Source organism: Periophthalmus magnuspinnatus, chromosome 24, assembly GCF_009829125.3.
Source record: "Periophthalmus magnuspinnatus isolate fPerMag1 chromosome 24, fPerMag1.2.pri, whole genome shotgun sequence".
NCBI classification, from domain to species: Eukaryota; Metazoa; Chordata; class Actinopteri; order Gobiiformes; family Gobiidae; genus Periophthalmus; species Periophthalmus magnuspinnatus.
Window position 1 is genome coordinate 271802 of NC_047149.1, and position 23641 is coordinate 295442.

The 23641-nt window shown below is 48.2% G+C and overlaps 2 protein-coding genes across 5 annotated transcripts; one reads left to right on the top strand and one right to left on the bottom strand.

Moving 5' to 3' along the window:
* Positions 1 to 398: 398 nt before the first annotated feature.
* On the bottom strand, positions 399 to 6353 carry zbtb25 (zinc finger and BTB domain containing 25). Of its 2 annotated transcripts, none has more exons than XM_033991342.2 (5): positions 6287 to 6353; positions 4099 to 4272; positions 2756 to 3068; positions 1992 to 2253; positions 399 to 1821 (listed from the first exon to the last, which is right to left on the bottom strand). In XM_033991342.2, exons 2-5 carry the CDS (start codon positions 4263 to 4265, stop codon positions 1547 to 1549), a joined length of 1017 nt encoding a protein of 338 aa, XP_033847233.1. In that variant the 5' UTR covers positions 4266 to 4272; positions 6287 to 6353; the 3' UTR covers positions 399 to 1546. The 2 variants fall into 2 exon arrangements, with proteins under 2 accessions (XP_033847233.1, XP_055088071.1); XM_055232096.1 differs by lacking the exon at positions 6287 to 6353 and adding an exon at positions 4797 to 4879.
* Positions 6354 to 6854: 501 nt separating this feature from the next.
* On the top strand, positions 6855 to 21375 carry zbtb1 (zinc finger and BTB domain containing 1). Of its 3 annotated transcripts, none has more exons than XM_055232088.1 (9): positions 7044 to 7122; positions 7729 to 8003; positions 8542 to 8802; positions 16262 to 16895; positions 17673 to 17969; positions 18620 to 18842; positions 19154 to 19260; positions 19503 to 19663; positions 19898 to 21374. In XM_055232088.1, the coding sequence occupies exons 2-8, from the start codon at positions 7729 to 7731 to the stop codon at positions 19647 to 19649; spliced, it is 1944 nt and encodes a 647-aa protein (XP_055088063.1). In that variant the 5' UTR covers positions 7044 to 7122; the 3' UTR covers positions 19650 to 19663; positions 19898 to 21374. The 3 variants fall into 3 exon arrangements, with proteins under 3 accessions (XP_033847234.1, XP_055088063.1, XP_055088062.1); XM_055232087.1 differs by having other exon boundaries at positions 19934 to 21374; XM_033991343.2 differs by having other exon boundaries at positions 6855 to 7122; positions 19503 to 21375.
* The last annotated feature ends 2266 nt before the right edge of the window (positions 21376 to 23641 follow it).

The following is a 23641-nucleotide window of genomic DNA, read 5'->3' on the forward strand; positions in this document are numbered from 1 at the left end:
GGCTCAAACATGTCCAGCCAATCAGATTTGTTTATTTCAGTGAAACAAAGGAGCTCATTGGTCGCCATCATTTTGAATAAAATCACTTTTCTCTCTCCTCAAATGAACACCATTTAGTGCCCCTCTCATAGATTCTGCAGAAATCCTCCATGTTTTTCAGTCTTAACATATTTTGTCTTTCTTTCTCATAAGCCATATTTGTTTTGATACAAACGGACCATGCCTGTCCCTGATTGGTTAATCCATCTGTCAATCACACCCATCTGAACTCCTGGAGATTGAGCTGTGACCAGATGAGACCTGTCATTATAATCACTATATGGACTTATGGTTCTGTACATGTCTGAGGGAACAACTCTGGGGCTCAGTCCAGTTTCTTTGATATATAGTTCAAATATTGTGGTTTATATTTTTTCAGAATGTGTTATTGTGACAGGCCCAGACCAGACTCGCATCTTCACAGTCCTGGACCAAAGTGTGGATTCTGGAGCTGACAGGAGGTTTAAGAGGAGGAGGTTTGAGAGGAGGTGTGAGAGGAGAAGATCTGAGAGGAGGTTTGAGAGCAGGAGGTATGCGAGGAGGAGGCTTGAGAGGAGGTGGTTTGAGAGAAGAAGGTTTGAGAGGAGGAGAATAGAGAGGAGGAGGTTTGAGAGGTAGAGGTGTGAGAGGAAGTGTGAGAGGAGGAGGTTTGAAAGGAGGAGGTGTGAGAGGAGGAGGTATGAAACAAGGAGGTTTGAGAGAAGGAGGTGTGAGCAGAGGAGGTTTGAGAGGAGGAGTCTGTTTCACTGGAGGAACCAGTTAAACATGTAAACTGTACTTTCTACTCCAGGTTTTTCGGAAGTCTGCCTCGATAAAGCCAATATCAAATATTTTCTGTGTCCTATGGAGCTCCATAGGCATGCCTCCTCCAGCTCTGGAAGTCAATTTTTCATTCTTTTTTTTGACCAGCTAAATGCTAACCAGCTACGTGCTCCATAACACAGTTGTTTTAAGTCCAAAAGGCTCATTTAAAACACAAGATTTTGTGAAATGTTTATAAAGTCTGAAAAACAGATTTAAATAAAAGTACATGTCTTGTGTTTTTAGTTCCACGTCACTGATCAGCCCTGAGCTTTCAAACTTTTAACATAATTTTTTTTTCTTTACTTATAGAACCAGAAAGGGGCACTCACTGTTGAGGGCTATTGATGATATAAACATAAAAAGGGCTGTGACTCAATCTGACCTAAAAGCACAGATTTGAGTTCTTCCCTCCTGTACCATCGGCCCACTCTCGGGTCCCCCATCGGTCCACCCTCAGCTCCCCCAACGGCCCATCATCCGCCCTTCATTGACCCTCCTCTATGGGCTCTCCTCCGCCGGCCCCTTCTCTGTCTGTGTTTTGGTGACATCAGTTTGGATTCAACCTGAATGAAACATTTTATATAAAGTTACATTATAACCCGAGTTACACAGCTGCTGCCTTTTTGTGTTTTTTTTGTATTAAACACATTATAAATACAGTCATAAATAAAAGTACAGAGTTATGCTGCTTTCCAGGAGGCGCTCACACTGCACCCTCCACTGCGCTCTCCTGCGATGCCTCAGAGTCCAGCGAATAAGAGCTGCCATTGGAGGCCCCGCCCCCTGAGTCCATGTGGGCCGGGTCAGGATGGGCAGGGCCAGTGCAGCGGCCGTAGCGCGGGTGGAGGCGGGGCTTTCCCGTGTGCACGTACATGTGCTCCTGTAGCGCACTTTTGTGGGGGAAGCGCAGACTGCACACGGCACATGCGATCTTCCTCTTCCTCATGGAGGGGGCAGGGCTTAGCCGCTCCTCGCCATCTGTGGGAGCAGCCAACAGGTAACAGCCAATCACATGCTTCATCTGACAGTGTCAACCAATCACACTCATCACTTCCCTAAACCTCTAAACTGGTTCAAATCCTCCTCTAGACCTGTTCACATTAAAAAGTGGTTAAGACCCTGTAGTGTGGTTGTAGACCGGGGCTTACCGGGTGCATGGCAGAGCCCCTCTCCCTCACGGCTGCGACGGAGCTGAGCTGCGAGCTGATTGGCTAGGGCCTGACTCTGGCGCAGTGCCTCCTGAAGGCAGCCCGGGTCAAGTTCATCATCTGGCTCCTCTTTTATCCGGGTCGTGGGTTCTACTCCAGATGCTACGGAGCATAGGGGCCGCTCCTCCTCCACACACAGAGATAGGGGCCCTGGGCCCTGGGACTGAGGCCGCCCCCTGGAGACAGAGGAGGAAGCGCACACCTACAGCACAGAGCACAGGTAACACACAGGTAATGCACAGGTAATCCATAGGTAATCCACAGCTTACAAGTAATGCACAGGAAATATACTGGTAACACCTAATGCACAGAGCAAAGGGCCACACTTGTGTGAAACAGGTACCACACAGACACAATGTTGTCATCACCTCAGGCTGTGGGAGGAGGGGGAGGAGTGGGAGCAGCAATAGGAGAAAAAGTGTGAGGAGCAATGGGAGAAGGAGTTAGAGGAACAGTGGGAGCAAGGTTATGGGGTAATTCAGATTTAAAAGAAAGATGGAACTGAATAGTAGCCCCCCCTTCCTTCTGGTGTATAGCCCCTCCCCTCTGGTGTATGACCCCTCCCCTCTGATGTGTGGCCCCTCCTCTCTGGCCCTCTGGTGTATGCCGTTTTCTCTCTGGGATGTGGCTCCTCCCCTCTGGTCTGGTACCGCCCCTCTTATGTGTGGCCCCTCCCCTTTGGTGTATAGCTCCTCCCCTCTCACCTCCTTGGCGCCACTGATCTGGGAGGAGATCTGGATGCCATACAGGTTGGACTGCCTCAGGTCTTCATTGGCACTGGTGCCAGGGTCATGAAGGTGGGGTTTTGGGTGGGCAGGGTCAGAGGGGTCAGGGGCAGGGTCAGAAGGGTCATGGGGTCGGCGGGTGCACAACTGGTATGCGTGCAAGAAGCGTATGCCATCCTGGAGCCGGGCCTGGTCCACGGACTGTTTGGGACTCATTCCAGTGTACATCACATGGAGCAGGTATGAGAAAACGTCAGGCTGGATGTCCGACGGCTGAATTTTTATACACTCACTGAAAACAGAGACCAGATGCCAGGGTTAGACTGGGTGTAGGCTAGAATTAGACTGGGTTTAGACCAGAGAGCAAATTTAGACCGGTGTTAGACTGTGCTTGAACAGAGACCAGAGGGCAGGTTTAGACCAGGGTTAGACCGGGTTTAGACCAGAGAGCACGTTTACCAGAGACAACAAAAGATAGACCAGTGTTAGACCAAAGACCAGAGAGAACCAAAGATAGACCAGGTTTAGACCAGGTTTAGACCAGGTTTAGACCAGGTTTAGACTAAAGACCAGAGAAGACCAAAGATAGACCAAGTTTACCAGACCAAACTGCTCAGTGATGATCACAGATGGCTCTTTGATGACCACAGACGACTCTTTAATGACCACAGACGGCTCTTTGATGACCACAAACACCTCTTTAATGACCACAGACGGCTCTTTGATGACCACAGGACTGATGGCTCTTTTATCTTTCTAAAATCAAATATTAGTTTCTGTGTTTTGCCACATTACACTGTAAAATGTGAGAATGGGTCCAGCTGATGGAGGTAATTTCGTTCGTGTAGACCAGATAGTCACCCTCAGAACCAAACGGGCAGAATCTAAACTGTGCCTATAGTGGGTTGGGTCAGAGTGAAGAAGGGACCTAAACAGAGCCCTGTGGACTCCACTGTCCAGTCTCACAAACTGAGGACCATTTAAAAGACCCAAGTCTCAAACTCATTGAGCTGTTGTGGAATTTAAAACTTATCCATTTCTAAAATATGTGGTTGTATTCATTTAGACATGATTTGGACCTGGTTTAGACCTGTTTTAAACCTGGTTTAGTCCTGGTTTAGACTTGGGTTAGACCTGTTTCAGACCCAGTTTAGTCCTGGTTTAGACTTGGTTTAGTACTGGATTAGACCTGTTTTCTACCTGGGACTACACCGAGACTAAAGTCTTTAGTCTCGGTGTAGTCTCGCGTCTGTCCTGGGTTAGGCCTGTTTTAAGTCTTGGCTTAGACTTGTTTCAAACCTGGTTTAGTCTTGGACTGATACCTGGACTGATGTATGAAGATCATCTTGAAGTAGTTGGAGAAGGCGGCGAGCACAGCGCGATGAGCTTTGAAGAACACGTTGCCAATGGCAACAGTACAATCACAGAGGAACCCGAATTCTCTCTGAACGTTCAGCTGCTGCAGGAGGAGCAGACTGTGAGCCTCCATGTTTGAACTGTAAGAGAGGAGCAGATTGTGAACCTCCATGTTTGAGCTGTAAGAAGAGCAGACTGTGAGAGTAGGAGAGGAGCAGGAGGAACAGACTGTAAGCCTCCATGTTTTGAGCTGTAAGAGAATCTGGCAATAACACTGAATCTAACACTAAATCTGACAATATGAATCTAACACTGAATCTGACAGTCTGAATCTGTCGTAACGGCGGGGTTGGGGGTGGACCAAAGACGTGCAGGACTCGGGACAGGTTTACAGTGCTTTATTTACAGTTAGTGATAAATACAAACAATAGTCCAATAATCCAACAAGAGACGCGGGCAGGGCGTGAGCAAGGGCCAGGGGCGCGTCGGGGAGACGCTGAGGCGGGAACAGGGATCCGCAGGGAGCGGGGCGCAGACCAGACTGGGAACAGAACCGGAGGAAGCAGAGCCAAGACAAGACAAGAGAGCGGGAACCGGAGCCGGGGCGTGGTACTGCCGGGGTCCAGGACAAGACAGTGAGGTGAAGGCAAGGAGTTGACAATACCAGAGCTGGAGCACAGAGTCAGGAACAGAGCCAGAAGCCAGGAGCTAGGGAGGTCAGGAGAACCAGAACATTGACACGTGGTCGGTCTGGCACCGAGTCTCCCAGCTCCTCTTAAGCACGGCAGGTGGTGGTGATTACCCTGATGGGACACAGGTGCGCACGGGAGGAGCCGAGGACTCCGCCCAGCTCCAGGTTCAGACAGGTGAGGGAGGGGGGAGAGCACACAGGAAGGCAAAACCGAGCAAAGATACGTGCCTCGTGACAGAATCTTACATTAAATCTGACACGAAATTTGACACTGAATTTGAATCTCTGAATGACACTGAATCTAATACTGAATCTGACATTATGAATCTAACACAATGAATCTGACACTCTGAATCTGACACTCTGAAACTGAGATTTTATACCTGACACTGAATCTAACACTGATTCTGACTATCTGAAATTGACATTGAATCTGATATTGAATCTGACACTAAATTTGACACTCTGAATTTTGAGTTTTACACTGAATCTGCATGTGCCACTGAATCTGGCATTATGAATCTAACACAATGAATCTGACACTCTGAATCTGAAATTTTGAATCTGACACTGAATCCGACATTTAATCTGAATGTCTGAATCTGACACTGAATCTGAAACTGAATCTAACACACTGAATCTGCTACTCTGAATCTGAGATTTTACATCTGACACTGAATCTGACATTATGAATCTGACACTCTGAATATGCAACTCTGATTCTGACACTGATTGTAACACTAAGTCTAACACTCTAGATCTAACACTTTCAATCTTACAATCTGAATATGACACTCTGAATCTGACATTAAATTTGACACTGAATCTGAATCTCTGAATGACACTGAATCTAACACTGAATCTGACATTATGAATCTAACACAATGAATCTGACACTCTGAATATGAAACTCTGAATCTAACACTGAATCTGAAACTGAATCTGACACTTTGAATCTGAGATGTTATATTTGATACTGAATCTGACACTGAGTCTGACTCTGAATCTGTTTGCTGAGACTGAGGCTTGAAATGTGCTAAATATATAGTGTGAAAGGTTCCGGACTAGTTTAGACCTGCTGAATTCTCCGTTTCCATGGAGACACATCAAACGGAGACAAGCCCCGCCCCCTCATCCACGCGCGCGGACAGGTGGAGGCCGAGTGCATCATCCTCAGACATCAAACAGAACCGCTCTGGAGCCGCGAGACCCGAACCGGCCCCTTAACCCGCCTCGGGACCAGAAGGGGTCTAAACCAGGTCTAAACCAGGTCTAAACCAGGTCTAAACCAGATCTAAACAAGGAGCATGGCTCTGGTTCATCTCCGCTCTCTGTCCTCACGTCTCCCTCACACGCACACACACGCACACACACACTGTCACACGCGTACGCCCCCTGCGGCCCCATGCACGCGCGGGGAGAAGCTGGACCAGAACCTGGACCGGGACCGGACCGAGACTGACCTGAGACGGACCCGAGACGGAGACAGACGTGGCGGAGATCAACGTACAAGACTCGCGAGAAAACGGCACCACAACGCAGACAGAAACAAGAAATCCCGCGAGCACAGAGGAGAGTGGGTCACGTGGGCAGGAGAGAGCGAGGAGCTGCTCCTGAGTTCATCCGGAAAGCCGACAGACCTGTCTTTAGACCTGGTTTTGTCTTGGTTTGGTTCTTGAGCCTAGTCCTGGTTTCGACCCGCTATCGGCCTGGTTTATTCCTGGTTTAGTTCTTAGTTCTTCTATGAGACTCCCTTGTGCCTGACTCTGATGATAAACATGTTCCACAAATGTAAGACCTACAGGAGGCCTAAAGTCTGTACCAGTGCATCAGGTCTACCTACATCAGGTCTATATCAGGTCTACATGAGAAAAAGTAGACTGGAACAGGACTAGAGCAGGTCTATATCAAGTCTACAGTGGAACCACACTACAGGATCTATGTTTTTTGGAGTTGTGCGCTGCTCTGGGAAAGTCTTGGCTGAGAACCAGTCCCACTCTGACCTGGTCCTGGTCCGATTCGGCCCGGTTTAGCCCACTTTAGTGTTTCCTTTTGTTATTTTGAAGGGCGCGTGCGGGAAGTGCGGTGCTGTGTGGTGCGTGATGACGCAGAGTTTGTGCGGAAGAGTGCGAGTCCCGCAGCAGCAGCGGACTCTGCCCCAGACTCTGCCCCGCTCCAGAGCGCGGAATCCGGGCTCAAACTCCGCGGACTCCGGCTCCTCCACAGGCTCCAGGACACCGGGACCTGCGCTCTGCCCGCGCCGCCGGAAGGAGCGCCAAAGCGGGCCACAGGAGCCGCGGTGAGTCGGGGAGGACCGGGGTTGGTCCAGGGACAGGCCGCGTGCAGCTGCGGGGACTGCGGGGGTGGCAGGGCTGTGCGGGACGCACGCATTACGCCCGGCACGCACAGGACGTCACCACGCACGGTGCGGCGTTAAATTTTGACCTTTCAGAATAAAAGCCTCAGAGCAAATACCAGCCATATAAATAGTTGAATAGAGTTGGAGTTTCATTTATGAGGGAATGTTTCATATGTGGGTAATGTCAGTGTGGCTTTAAAGGACACGTCAGGTGTCAAGAAAGTGAGGAGAACGTCCAGGGAACAGAACCAGAACGACTTGTATCCAAACCCTCACAGAGAAGAAGGTTTTTCTCTGATCTGAACCAAACCATTCCTCCAGGTGCCTTTCCCGCCTCTGTGACTCATGTGTTTGTGTTGTTGTGATTACTCCAGATGCCCTCCCTTCCTCTGTGTCTTTAATTATATATATATATATATATATATATATATGTGCTGTGTACTCCAGATGCCCTCCCCTTCTCTGTGTCTCATATATATCTGTGTTGTTATTAATCCAGATGCCTCCCCTCCTCTACATCTCATGTTTGTGTTATTGTGATTACAGATGCCCTCCCCGCACTCTGAGCACGTCCTCGACCAGTTGGACGCTCAGAGGGAGTGGGGCTTCCTGTGTGACGTCCTTGTGTCCATCGGGGACACTCAGTTCCGGGCGCACAGGGCAGTGCTTGCCGCGTGCTCCGCCTTCTTCAGGATGCTCTTCATTCAATCAGACTGCAGAGGGCAGCAGAGCGTGGACCTGAGCCACACCGGCTTGAGCGCGCACAGCTTTGACCGAGTACTGCAGTACATGTACCAGGGGCGAGTCACTACTACAGACAGGTACTACTACCATAGTACTACGGCAATACATGTACCAGGTGAGGGTCACTACTATAGACAGGTACCATTACCATAGTACTACTGCAGTAAATGTACCAGGGGCAGATCGGGTAATACTACTACTACTGCTGCTACTGTCACTGCTATGGTTAGGGTACTTCTACTGTCACTATGTTTCAAATGACATCACCACATTGTACAGTCCAATCATACTTAACACAGATGGAGCAGATAAAGTGAATCTTGTTCAAACACATATGTGTCTTGTTGTAAGACAGTGAGTTCTTGGGTCTAGTCTCTTATAGAAATGAGCAAGCTCAACATTTGTGAATTTATCTTTTGGATATTGGATCCTGGACACAGTGTACAACCTGGAAACCTTTGTTAGTACTACTGAAGTTCTCATTCTTCTTGTTCTCTCTGTTTCTTGGCTCTTCTCGTCGGCTCTGGTTTGTTTCTGGTTGGATCTCATTGGTTCCGGGTTGGTTCTGGTTGGTTCTGTTTGGATCTCGTTGGTTCTGGTTCTCATGGTCTTCAGTCTGGACTTTGAGGACCTGAAGACCTCCATGCAGCGGCTGCAGATGTACTACATCCCCGAGACTCTAGAGGAACTTGGCCGAGTCCAAGGTCCAAACTCTGGCACTACACTCATGTTCGGGGTCCGGATGTTCCCCTCAAGACCTGGACCAGAACCCAGACCAGAGACAAGACTGGGACTAGAGACCAGAGCTGGGCTAGAGAGCAGACTGGGACCAGAAACCAGACTGGGACCAGAGACCAGCAGCTCCACAGGGAACAGGTGAGTGAAGGTTCTAAAGGATGGCCTCAGAGATATTCTGAGGGTTTGAAGCCCTCAGAGATGTTCTGAGGGTCTGTTTGGTTTCAGTGGTTTGAAGTTGCAGACCTCAGCCTGATGTGAGCCTCATGTTTGGGTGAAGGTTTTGGAGTCGTTTGGTCACTTCACCTTTGCCTCTACCCACAGCAGAATCCTGCTGTGTGTTTGCTCAGACGCAGACAGGAGTGTTAGATGTTTGTGACTTAAGCACTGTTTCCACTGGTTCACTTTGGTGTGGATTGGTACAGGCCAATGAAATGATAGGCCAAGAGAGAACGCAGAGTCAGACAAAAAAAACCCAAAACAGATGCTATAACAGATGCCATTACAAAATAATCTCTCACCAAACACAGACTTGATCCTTTGATAAACTGCTGTGTTTTCAGTCAGGACCACCTAAATGTTGAGCTACATGCTTCGTAAAACAAAGCTAGCATGTTAGCATCAGCTGTTTCCTGTTTTTGAATATATAGCACTCGCAATGCAATGCAATGCAGAGGCAGAGAAGCTTTAGATTTAGCTTTAGATTTAGCTTTAGCTTTAGCCTCGTTTCACAGCACCACAATCTATGAATTACTAAACAGATTTTTGCGAATCAGATGCGATTTTGATCTGATTTATGAAGAAAATATGACTTCTGTTTGGGTGACATCAGTGTCCCATGAAGCAGGTCTCCGCCCTTCGACTCAGAACCTGGAGCATGGAGACACAGGGAAGGGGGAAGGGGGGAGGGAACTGCTCCACAGAACTGCTCCAAAGCCCCAAGAGAGCCATCCATGCGTTCAGTCTAAGCACTGACTCCCAGACTTCCCTCACCCCGGACATGTCCTCCAGCTCTTCTGGGAAGACCCCAAGGCGTTCCCAGGCCAGCTCAGAGACATAGTCACTCCAGCGTGTCCTGGGTCTTCCCCAGGGCCTCCTTCTGGTGGGACATGCCCGGAACACCTCCCATCCTGAATAGATGCCCAAGCCACCTCAGTTCGCTCCTCTCGATGTGGAGGAGCAGCGGCTCTACTCTGAGCTCCTCCTGTGTGACCGATGATCTCACTCTATTTCTATCCCAGCCACCCTGCGGAGGAAACCCATTTCGGCCACTTGTATCCGGAATCTTGTCCTTTTGCAGTTTATCCAAGAACTCATGACCATACAGTGGGTATGGTAAGTATTCAGACCCCCTTAAATTTTTCACTCTTTGTTATATTGCAGCCATTTGCTAAAATCATTTAAGTTCTTTTTTTCTTTCTCAATGTACACACAGCACCCTATATTGACAGAGAAACACAAAATTGTTGAAGTTTTTGCTGATTTATTAAAAAATAAAAACTGATATATCACACAGCCATAGGTATTTAGACCCTTTGCTGTGGCCCTCATATATTTAACTTGGGTGCTGTCCATTTCTTCTGATGATCCTTGAGATGATTCTACACTTTCATTGGAGTCCAGCTGCGTTTTATTATACTGATTGGACTTGATTAGGAAGGCCACACACCTGTCTATATAAGACCTTACAGCTCACAGTGCATGTCAGAGCAAATGAGAGTCATGAAGTCGAAGGAACTGCCTGAAGAGCTCAGAGACAGAATTGTGGCAAGGCTCAGATCAAGGTTACAGAAACATTTCTGCTGCACTTAAGGTTCCTGAGAGTACAGTGGCCTCCATAATCCTTAAATGGAAGACTTGGTGAGAGAGGTAAACAAGAACACAAAGATCACAGTGGCTGAGCTCCAGAGATGCAGTTGGGAGATGTTAGAAAGTTCTAGAAAGTCAACAATCACTGCAGCCCTCCATCAGTTGGGGCTTTATGGCAGAGTGGCCCAACGGAAGGCTCTCCTCAGTGCAAGACACAGGAAAGCCCGCATTTAGTTTGCTAAAAAAACACCTGAAGGACTCCAAAATGGTGAACAATAAGATTCTCTGGTCTGATGAGACCAACATGGAACATTTGGCCTTGATTCTAAGCGGTGTGTGGAGAAGACCAGGCACTGCTAATCACCTGTCCAATACAGTCACAACAGTGAAGCATGGTGATGGCAGCATCATGCTGTGGGGGTGTTTTTCAGCTTCAGGGACAGGACGACTGGTTGCAATTGAAGGAAAGATGAATGCAACCAAGTGCAGGGATATCCTGGATGAAAACCTTCTCCAGAGTTCTCAGGACCGAAGGTTCACCTTCCAACAAGACAATGACCATAAGCACACAGCTAAAATAACAAAGGAGTGGCTTCAGGACAGCTCTGTGACTGTTCTTGAATGGCCCAGCCAGAGTCTTGACTTAAACCCAATTGAGTATCTCTGGAGAGACCTGAAAATGGCTGTCCACCAACATTCACCGTCCAACCTGACAGAACTGGAGAGGATCTGCATGTAGGAATAGCAAAAGTTCCCCAAATCCAGGTGTGAAAAACTTATTGCATCATTCCCAGACTCATGGCTGTATTATGCTATTATGCTCAAAAGGTGCTTCTACTAAATACTGAGCAAAGGGTCTGAATATTTATGGCCGTGATATTTCATATTTATGGCCGTGATATTTCAGTTTTCTTTTTTAATAATTCTACAAAAGTTTCAACAATTTTGTGTTTCTCTGTCAATATGGAGTGCTAAGTGTACATTAATGAGAAAAAAAAAAAAAAAACTTAAATGATTTTATCAAATGGCTGCAATATACAGTGAGGCAAATAAGTATTTGAACACCCTGTGATTTTGCAAGTTCTCCCACTTCAAATCATGGAGGGGTCTGAAATTTTCATCTTAGGTGCATGTTCACTGTGAGAGACAATCTAAAAAAAAATCTAAAAGTATTTGAACACCTGAGAAAATAAATGTTAGTATTTGGTACAGTAGTCTTTGTTTGCAATTACAGAGGTCAAACGTTTCCTGTAGTTTTTCAGCAGCTTTGCACACAGTGCAGGAGGGATTTTGGCGCACTCCTCCACACAGATCTTCTCTAGATCAGTCAGGTTTCTGGGTTATCCTTGCTTATTCTGGCTGTGTGCTTCGGGTCATTGTCATGTTGGAAGACCCAGCCACGACCCATCTTCACTGCTCTAACTGAGAGAAGGAGGTTGTTCCCTAAAATCTCGCAATACATGGCCCCGGTCATCCTCTCCTTAATACAGTGCAGTCATCCTATCCCATGTGCAGAAAAGCACCCCCAAAGCATGATGCTACCACCCCCAAGCTTCACAGTAGCGATGGTGTTCTTTGGATGGTTCTCATCATTCTTCTTCCTCCAAACAAGGCGAGTGGAATTAAGACCAAAAAGTTCTATTTTGGTCTCATCTGACCACATGACTTTCTCCCATGACTCCTCTGGATCATCCAAATGGTCATTGGCAAACTTAAGACGGGCCTGGACATGTGCTGGTTTAAGCAGGGGAACCTTCCATGCCATGCATGATTTTAAATCATGACGTCTTAGTGTATTACTAACAGTAACCTTGGAAGTGGTGGTCCCAGCTCTTTTCAGGTCACTGACCAGCTCCTCCCGTTTAGTTCTGAGTTGACTCCTCATCTTTCTTAGGATCATTGAGACCCCTCGAGGTGACATCTTGCATGGAGCCCCAGTCCGAGGGAGATTGACAGTCATGTTTAGCTTCTTCCATTTTCTAATAATTGCTCCAACAGTGGATCTTTTTTCACCAAGTTGCTTGGCAATTGCCCCGTAGCCCTTTTCAGCCTTGTGGAGGTCTACAGTTTTGTCTCTTGTGCATTTTGACAGTTCTTTGGTCTTCGTCATGTTAGTAGTTCTAGCTGATAGACAGGTGTTCAAATACTTATTTGCAGCAGTAACATACAAATAAATTATTTAATTTTTTTTTTTTTTAGATTATGTCTCTCAAAGTGGACATGCACCTAAGATGAAAATTTCAGACCCCTCCATGATTTCTACATGGGAGAACTTGCAAAATAGGGTGTTCAAATACTTATTTGCCTCACTGTAACAAAGAGTGAAAAATTTAAGGGGGTCTGAATACTTTCCGCGACCAGGAGGAAAACCACACTGCTCCTCCTGAATCCAAGGTTCGACTATCGGTCGGATTCTCCTTCCAGTACCCTGGAATAGACCTTACCGGGAAGGCTGAGGAGTGCGATTCCCCTGTAATTGGAACACACCCTCCGGTCCCCCTTCTTATACAGAGGGACCACCACCCCGGTCTGCCATTCCACAGGTACTGTCCCCGACCGCCACACGATGTTGCAGAGACGTGTCAGCCAAGACAGCCCCACAACATCCAGAGACTTGAGATACTCAGGACGGATCTCGTCCACCCCCGGAGCCTTGCCACCGAGGAGCTTACCAACCACCTCAGTGACTTCAGCCAGGGTGATGGACGAGTCCGCCTCTGGGTCCCCAGTTTCTGCTTCCTCCTTGGAAGACGTGACAGTGGGATTGAGGAGATTCTCAAAGTATTCCTTCCACCGCCCGACAACATCCCCAGTCGATGTCAGCAGCTCTCCACCCGCACTGTAAACAGTGTTGGTGAAGCACTGCTTCCCCCTCCTGAGGGGTCGGACAGTTTGCCAGAATCTCTTTGAGGCCGTCCAATAGTCCTCCTCCATGGTCTCCCCGAACTCCTCCCAACCCCGAGTTTTTGCCTCTGTGACTGCCCGAGCCGCGGCCCGCTTGGCCCGCCGGTACTCATCAGCTGCCTCAGGAGTTCCACGAGCCAACAAGGCTCGATAGGACTCCTTCTTCAGCTTGAAGGCATCCCTTACTTCCGGTGTCCACCACCGGGCTCGGGGATTGCCGCCGTGACAAGCACCGCAGACCTTACGACCACAGCTACAAGCAGCTGCATTGACAATAGAGGTGGAGAACATGGCCCACTCAGAGTCCATGTCTCCAACCTCCCCCGGGATCAGGGAGAAGCTCTCCCGGAGGTGGGAGTTGAAGACCCCTCTGACAGAGGGCTCCGCCAGATGTTCCCAGCAGACCCTCACGATGCGCTTGGGCCTGCCAGGTCTGTCTGCCAGGTCTGTCTGGCTTCCTTCCTCCCACCAGTGTCCTGGTGCCACGTGCACCGATGGACACCCTTGTGATCGAACATGGTGTTTGTTATGGACAAACTGTGACTAGCACAGAAGTCCAATAACAAAACACCACTCGGGTTCAGATCGGGGATCCCATTCCTCCCAATCATGCCCCTCCAAGTGTCACTGTCATTACCCACATGGGCATTGAAGTCCCCCGGGAGAACAACGGAGTCCCCGGTTGGTGCACTGTCTAGTACCCCTCCCAGGGACTCCAAGAAGGCCGGGTACTCCACACTGCTGTTTGGCCCGTAGGCTGACACAACAGTGAGAGACCTGTCCCCGACCCAAACGCGCAGGGACGCGACCCTCTCGTTCACCAGGGTGAACTCCAACCGAACTCCGCCGCCGCTTCCCGCGGGCAACGCCAGAGAAATGGAGAGTCCAGCCCCTCTAAAGAAGTTGGGTTCCAGAGCCCAAGCTGTGCATGGAGGTGAGGCCGACTATATCTAGCCGGTAACGCTCAACCTCCCGCACAAGCTCAGGCACCTTCCCCCCCAGCGAGGTGACATTCCATGTCCCCAGAGCTAGTCTCCATGTCCGGAGATCCGGTCGTCGAGGTCCCCGCCTTCGACTGCCGCCCAGATCTCTCTGCACCCGCCCCTCATGGCTCCTCTCGCAGGTGGTGGGTCCACGGGAGGACGGCCCCACATTGTTCCTTCGGGCTGGGCCCGACTGGGCCCCCTAGGGAAAGGCCCGGCCACCAGGCGCTCGCTGCCGAGCATCCACCCCAGGCCTGGCTCCAGGGTGGGGCCTGGGTAACGCCAGTCCGGGCGACGTAAACGGCCTTGTTGTATTTTTCTTCATGAAGGGCTTCGTCCTGGTCGCGGAACACTGGACCAGCTCTATACTCTCCATCGGGTCCTTGAGGGTTCTTGGGAGTTTGCCCAACCAGTCCACATGTGTTTTGTGGATCTGGAGAAGGCATTCGACCATGTCCCTCGTGGTGTCCTTTGGGGGGTGCTCTGGGAGTATGGGGTCCGGGGCCCTTTGCTAAGGGCTGTCCGGTCCCTGTATGAGCAGGAGCTGTGTTCGCATTGCCGGCAGTAAGTCAGACCTGTTCCCGGTGCATGTTGGACTCCGCCAGGGCTGCCCTTTGTCACCGGTTCTGTTCATTATATTTATGGACAGAATTTCTAGGTGCAGCCAGGGGCCGGAGGGGGTCTGGTTTGGGAACCACAGGATTTCATCTCTGCTGTTTGCAGATGATGTTGTCCTGATGGCTTCATCAAGCCAGGACCTGCAGCAGGCACTGGGGCGGTTTGCAGCCGAGTGTGACGCGGCTGGGATGAGAATCAGTTCCTCCAAATCCGAGGCCATGGTGCTCGACCGGAAAAAGGTGGTTTGCCCTCTCCGGGTGGGTGGAGAGTCTCTGCCCCAAGTGGAGGAGTTCAAGTATATCGGGGTCTTGTTCACGAGTGAGGGAAGGATGGAGCGTGAGATTGACAGGCGGATCGGTGCAGCGTCTGCAGTGATGTGGTCGCTGTATCGGTCCGTTGTGGTAAAGAAGGAGCTGAGCCCAAAGGCAAAGCTGTCTATTTACTGGTTAATCTACGTTCCTACCCTCACCTATGGTCATGAGCTCTGGGTAATGACCGAAAGGACAAGATCGCGGATACAAGCGGCTGAAATGGGTTTCCTCCGTAGGGTGGCCGGGCGCACCCTTAGGGATAGGGTGAGGAGCTTGGTCACACGGGAGGAGCTCGGAGTAGAGACGCTCCTCCTTGAGAGGAACCAGCTGAGGTGGCTCGGGCATCTGCTCAGGATGCCTCCTGGACGCCTCCCTAGGGAAGTGTTCTGGGCATGTCCCACCGGGAGGAGGCCCCGGGGAAGACCCAGGACACACTGGAGGGACTATGTCTCTCGGCTGGCCTGGGAACGCCTTGGGGTCCCACCGGAGGAGCTGGAGGACGTGTCCAGGGTGAGGGAAGTCTGGGAGTCCCTGCTTAGACTGCTGCCCCCACGACCTTGCCCCGGATAAGCGGAAGAAAATGGATGGATGGATGAATACTTTCCATACCCACTGTAGTTGAGGATTTGGCTCAGCTCCTTCTTCACCACAACAGTCCAATACAGCGACCACATCACTGTGGACGTTGCACCGATCCACCCGTCAATCTCCTGTCATCCTTCCCTCACTCGTGAACAAGACCCAGAGATACTTGAATTCCTCCACTTGATGCAATTAACTCACCACCCACCCGGAGAGGGCATGCCACCTTTTTCTGGTCAAGAACCACGGTCACAGGTTTGGAGAAGCTGATTCTCATCCCAGTAGCTTCACACTCAGCTGTAAGAGAACCATGCCAATGGAAAAGGAGCATTAGCCTTTATGGCGCTGATTCAAAGTTTGAGTCTTATTTAACATTTTGTAATCTTCTTTCAGCCGGCCCATCTCTGTGGAAGAGCTGCCAGTGCTGATAGCGCCCCCCGGAGGAGAGGCTGAGCCGTGTGACCTGCGGCGAACGCTGCGTAAAACCTCGGAGCGTCTGAGAGAGCGCCCACGCTTTGGCCGAACCTTCACCTGTGACGACTGCGGCTTCGTCTTCAGCTGTGAGAAACTCCTCATTGAACACATTCTCACCTGCACCAACCGCAAGAATCCACCCCCAGTCACGACCCGGGACCAGACCCGGGACCAGACCCGGGATCAGGGCCGAGACCAAGGCCGAGACAAGGATACCGGAGACCGAGAACCGCCGCACCTGTACCACACCGACACAGAGTCTAGCCCAGAGTCCAGTGACAACCGAGTTAAGACTGAGACCGAGGATTGGACCAGGACTGAACCAGGACCTGCAGTGACTGTGAAGTCAGAACCAGACGATCCAGAGGCCAGCGGCTCCCAGAAAAGCCACGAACGGAGTCCAGACCAGGACTCTGCCAAAAGGATCAAACTGGAGCCAGGTTTGGATCCAGGTCTGGATCCAGGTCTGGACCCAGGTCTGGACCCAGGTCTCGATTCAGGTCTAGACCAGGACTTGGAGTCTCGGTGTGAGCTGTGTGGACTGGAGCTGAAGGTGGGTATTTTTCACAGTGTGGGGTCTAAACTCTGCACACACTCACATCATTGGGACCTGGTTAGAGTTTAGTTTAAGATTAGGGTTTAGGGTAAGGTTTGGGTTTAGGTTAAGGATAAGGTTAGGGTTTAGGTTAATGTTATGGTTAAGGTTAGGGTTTAGATTAAGGATAAGGTTAGGGTTTAGGTTTATGTTATGGTTAAGGTTAGGGTTTAGATTAAGGATAAGGTTAGGGTTTAGGTTAATGTTAGGGTTTGGTTAAGGTTTGGGTTTACGTTAAGGATAGGGTTTAAATTACTATTGGGTTTAGGTTAAAGTTAACGTTTAGGTTAAGGCTAAAGTTTAGGTTAAGGATAAATTAATCCTGGGATTTAGGTTAATATTAGGGTTAAAGTTAAGGATAAGGTAAAAATTTAGGTTAAAGTTAGAGTTTAGGTTAAGGTCAAGGTTTAGGATAAGATTAGTGTTTAGGTTAGGTTAAGGATAGGGTATAAGTTAATATTGAGGTTTAGGTTAAGGTTAGGGTTTAGGTTAAGGCTCAGGTTAAAATTTAGGTTGAAGTTAGGGTTTAGGTTAAAGATTAGGTTTAGTTTAAGGTTAAAGTTTTTGTTAAGGTTAGGGTTTAGCTTAGGGTTAGGGTGTAATTAAGGATAAGGTTTAGGTTAGGGTTTCAGTTTAGGTTAATGTTAGGTTTAGGTTGATGTTAAAGTTTAGGTTAAGGTTAGAGTTTAGGTTTAAGGTTAAAGGTCAGGCTTTGACACCTGCTCTGCTTCTCAGGGTCAGGACCTGTCTGGACACTACCTGTCGGACCATACCAGTCACATGTGCGCCTGTGGTAGGTGCGGACAGGTGCTGATCAAAGGTCGACAGCTGCAGGAACACGCCCAGCGCTGCGCCCAGAACCAGGATCGGAGCCAAGACCTGAGCCAAGACCTGGGCCAAAACCTAAGCCAAGATTTGAGCCTAGATCCTAACCAGACCCAAGAGCACCCAGACAACCCAGAGGAGGAGTCAGAGGAGGAGGACCACGAGGAAGAGGAGATGGAGGCCTGCCACCTGCTGGAGACATGTGAGGTGAGAGTCTGGACTCATCAGGTTAAATAAAAAAGGAGATATTCTGCTTTCTATATGATGTCCATGTTTTTGATGAGAGAACATGTTTTAGATGTCATCACTGCATGTTTGAGTAATCTTGTGATCTCTCCCCTGCCCTTTTCAAACCCTCCTTATGGTTAGCATTATGAGCCTGTGTAAGGCTCTGCCCACATCGCCCATGCTCCCACACTGCGAGGACTAAAGGAGAGACTGAGAGGGAAAGGAGGGGCAAGGTCTGGAGGACTAAAGGGGAGAGTGAGGGGGGAGGAGGGGCGGGGTCTGGAGGACTAAAGGGGAGATTGAGGAGGGGAGGAGGGGTGGTGTCCGGAGGTATAAGGAACAGTGTGATTTTTCTAACAGCTATCCACACTTCAAACCTGCCCCTGCAGACAGGTGTTTGCATTTGGAAACACCTGGTTGTGATCAGGGTAGTTCCATGTGATGTCACGTAATACTTAAAACAACAGAGACCACTGGGGCTGCACACACTTAGATGAAGGCAGTTTTGAGCAGAAAACTGCAGATTTATACAGATTTGTAGCATTAATGTGGGTTTAGTGTTTAGTTCCGCCTTAAAGTTCACAATGTGATGTTAAAACATTGTCTGTTTTGTGTTTCTCCCTCCTCAGAACGCCAGCGCCTCATTGGCTGGCCTGGCACCCACTGCATTCTCATTAGACGAGCCACGGCGCCGTCACTTCTGTGGTATCTGTGGGCGTGGTTTCTTCCAACGCTGTCACCTGCGTGAACACTACACCGTCCACACCAAACACAAACAGTTCACCTGTCTCACCTGCGGCAAGGGGTTTCTACGGCAACGCCAGCTGCGTCTGCACCAGGACATGCACCGAGGTACCAGGACTTAAAGCAGGACAAAACCAGGAATAAACTGGACTAAACCGGGTCTAAACTGGGAAAATACCAGTACTACACCAGAACTAAACAGCAAGTCGTGTTTGCATGAATGATTGGTGGTGGTTGGAGGGACCGATGGCCCATCAATCAGTCTGCCCCAGGGCAGCAAGACGTTGTTATTATGAAACCATGACATGCTTCAAGTTATTACACCGGGACTGAACCAGGACTACATCAGGACTACACTAGGACAGAACCAGGACTAAAGCAGAACTAAACAAGGTCTAACTCTCAGGTCTTTCTTTCAGGGGTGGCGAGGTACGTGTGTCCAGTCTGTGAACAGGGGACTTTTCTGAAACAGGACCATGTTCGTCATATGATCTCACATCTGTCCCCAGGGGAAACCATCTGCCAGGTACTAAACCGGGACTGAACCAGGACTAAACCAGGACTGAACCAGGACTGAACCAGGACTGAACCAGGACTGAACCAGGACTGAACCAGGACTGAACCAGGACTGAACCAGGACTGAACCAGGACTGAACCATGACTCGACTATTTTAACATGTTGTCTCTTTCGCTCCTGTCACACCTGTCTGTCAATTTCTCGCGCCTATCACCTTTCTCTCACCTGTCTCTCACTTGTTTGTGCACCAGGTGTGCTTCCAGATGTTCCCGGGGACAGAGCAGTTGGAGCAGCACATGGAGGTGCACCTGTACGTCTGCTCTGTGTGTGGTGACAAGTTCAGACTCCGAAAAGACATGAGAGCACACTGCAGTACAGTGCACAACAAGAGAGTCTAACCCAACAACTGACCCTACAACCCGACCCTAAAACCCGACCCTACAGCCTGACCCAACATCCAACCTAACCCAACTAACGACCCAAGAACAAACTCAACAACTGACCCAACAATCAAGTCAACAACTAACCCAACAACAAGCCCAATAACCTAACCCAACCCTACAACCGACTCAACAGCCAACCTAACCCAACAACTGACCCAACAACTGACCCAACAACTGACCCAACAACTGACCCAACAACTGACCCAACAACCGACCCAACAACTGACCCAATAACTGACCCAACAACCGACCCAACAACCAACCCAACAACTGACCCAACCACCAACCCAACAACCAACCAATCACCACATCCCAAGAGAGGAGCAAAGCGACCATGAGAGTCAGCCAGCACAAATGTAAATACAGTGCCCTTAAATCATAGGAATGTAACAATATCAATCTCTGTGTTAGTATAATATTTGACCACTATTTGATCTGTCAGTGTGATATTTACTGTGATATTTTGAGGAAGCTAGCAGAGTTGTGAATATTCTTCTTTTTCCCTTTTAAAATGCCAGACCAGCCTTTGGTTCTGTTGTCGATTTAAAAGTGCTTAAAAGCTCAAGTACAAAAAACAGCATGTAATTCCTCTATTTTTAGTCTTTAAGCAGAGATGTTTGATACTTTGGCCCAAGATATTATTCTCACGATACGATATGACCATGTTTAGGCTATTGTTACATCCCTATTCAATCTACACCAAAGAGACTAATGGGCTCGACACACGGGGAGCGACGTCGCTCACTCTCCATTTATTTTCAGTGGTACCTGTGCGACAATGCAAAAATCGCTCATCTCTCTCACCTCGGCGACAAGCGAAAGTCGTGCACGTGAAAACCTCACGCTCATGCATGTCGATGTGCACACGCGGGCCTGTGACGCGACTAATGAAAGTTGAAAAATTTTCTACTTTTATCGCTGTCGCCTGCACAAAAGCCAATCAGCAAGAGTTTGATTGACGAGCCAATGCACTGTCCACTTCAGAAACATCATGGAGGAGAAAATTATACTCACGGTGTCAGATTTCCCAATTCTTTTTGACATATCTCAAAGAGACTACCGAGATATATCAAAAAAGCAGCTGCCTGGGAACTCGTTGGTGCCAGGGTGAATATGAGTGGTAAGTTAACATGGGCAAATTTGTTAATTCAGATAAATTTATGGAGGCTAATAACCAAATGTATTAAAGACTGATTCAACATTAAAAAAATATATTTATTTAAGGTTTTTACATTAAACAGAATTAGCTGCAGAATAGGGTGGTTTGTTTTTAGTTTTGTAGAGTGCAACCAATTGTAATATTTTAGTCAAATGAAGCAAAACTTCATTTTTGAGATTTCATTTTGGCGTCTTTTTCCCATCTACCGCTATTAACCTCAAAATTCCCTACAAATAAACAGCCAATCAGACGTGTAGGAGGCTCTCAATCTGCTCTGGAACAGAGCGCGATGTGACAAGCTGCCGCTAGTCGCTGCAGTTTGTCGCTGCCCGTGTGTTCGATTTTAAAGCCTATGCGATGAGTGTCGCTGCACGCTGTCATTAGTCGCTCCCCGTGTGTCGAGCCCATAAGACTGAATCAGGACTAAACCAGGACTAAATCAGGACTAACAGACCTAAAGCACTAATCTTTGTTCTCTTGTTGCCGTGACAATCGTCTGTAAAGTTTTTATTAAAATTCTCAAATGTGAGTTGAGTGATTTATTTATGACCTCTAAATATCCAGGACTGAACCAGGTCTAAACCATGGAAGATACTTTGTTTTGTACTTTATAAACATTTTAAAAGATGAATTTCAGTTGATGACCTTTCAGTTTATATTTTCAATGTGTTTAAAATGTCTGAATAAAAAATTCAACTTTTGAATATTCAGAAAAGACATTTTCAAGACTCAGCAAATAGATTTAGTGTCAGATTCAGAGTGTCAGATGCAGTATCACAGATTCAGTGCTAGAATTAGTGTTAGATTGTGTCAGATTTAGTGCATCAAATGCACTGTCATATTCAAGAGTGTCAGATTCAATGTAAGATAAAATTCAGAATGTCAGAGTTAATGTTCAGTGTTAGATTCAGTGTCAAATTCTGAATCTGACCCTCTGAATCAGAGATTGGATCAGATTGGATTCAGAGTGTCATATTCACAGATGCAGATTCAGTGTCAGATACAGAGTGTTGTATTTGCAGCTAAAAGATTTGCAGCAAAGATTCAAGACAAGAGCCATCGAGCCATGTGAGAGAGGCTAGCAGACGCTTTCTATCACCCATTCTATTCTGTGGCTTATAGTTCAGGGATCAAAGGGATGAGATGTTGATCAGGCTCATTCTGACCAATCAGACTGGGTCCCTACAGCATTTCCTGGTTGTTACTAAATTCGACTGGCATTGGCTCACTTGGGATTAGTGATGTGAAGAACAGACTTTAGATTCTGTAAACATAAAATATAATTCTCATATATAGCCCATGGTACAAAGTCTCTGTGTGTATGTATGTATATATATATATATGTGTGTGGGTGTGTGTGTGTGTGTGTGTGTGTGGGGGGGGGGGGGGGGGGTGCGTGTGTGTGTGTGAAAAAAGGGACGAGATCACCCATGGTGGGTGATGATGTATTTAGTTGGAGAATACCTGTATTAAAATGTATTTATAATGCATTAAGCTACATGGTCCAATCAGACTACTGTATTCTGAATACTCTGAATACTCCTATGTCTTACATTTCAACCAGGACTGAACCATGACTAAATCAGGACTATTCTGCTACATGGTCCAAATCAAAGTACTGTATTCTGAATACTCTGAATATTTTCACATTTTTACTGTAGTGTAAAAAACAACATAGGATTAAAACAGCTTTTTGTTTGTTTCTGTTTGTTCATCACTTTTCTTTTACTGTAGATCAGACAGGTCTGATCTGCTCGGGCATCTGCTCAGGATGCCTCCTGGACACCTCCCTAGGGAGGTGTTCCGGGCATGTCTCACCGGGAGGAGTCCCTGGGGAAGACGCGCTGGAGCGACTATGTCTCTCAACTGGCCTGGGAACGCTTTGGGGTCCCACCGGAGAAGCTGGAGGATGAATGGATGGACAGACCTGGACAGAGGGATTGCACAGATCTCATCAGAGAAGTTCAAATGTCACCTGCCTCACCACCAGCAGAGTACTGTTTAGTTTGAGTCTAAATGTGAGATCAAGTACTGCAGTATGTTACTTTGTTTTCATACAGCTACCAAATGAAGTAACTGTAACAGAACACACTCACTCAAAAAGAGTACTCTGAATACATATTCTCAGTACATGTATTCAGTTACTTCCAACACTGGGACAGGTCCAGTATGAACCATAAACCAGGTCACACGTCTGACTGGTCCAGATGGGAGCAGGAGGCTGGACTTAGATATTTACTGTAATTGGATTATACCCCGCCCTCAAGCTAAACCACACCCCCTACTTTCACCTGTCAATCAAATGGATCTTTAGGGTTTAGACCAGATTTAGAACAAGGCCTGATGACAAGGTAAGAACCAGCACGACAAACAGTCCTGGTTTAGACCTGGTTCAGTCCTGTTTTAGACCTAGTTTAGTCCTGGTTTAATCCTGGTTTAGTCCTCCTCTCCTCTGTGTCAGATGCCCTTACCTCCTCCTCTGTATCAGATGCCCTCCCCTCCTGCTCTGTGATAGATGCCCTTCCCTCCTCCTCTGTGTCAGATGCTCTCCCCTCGGGGTCAGATCATATTCCTGTTTGCTTGACTCACTTCCTTTATTAGCTTTTGGACCTGCCCTGAGATCGAATCTAGTCCAGATCCTGCTCTAGTCCTCATTCAGTCCTGCCTCAGTTCTGGTTTAGACCTGGTCCTGGTTCAGTCATGGTTCAGTCCTGCTTCAGTCCTGCTTCAGTCCTGGTTCATTCTTGGTTTGGTTCTGGTTCAGGGTCTTTCTGAGGTAGTTTTGGTT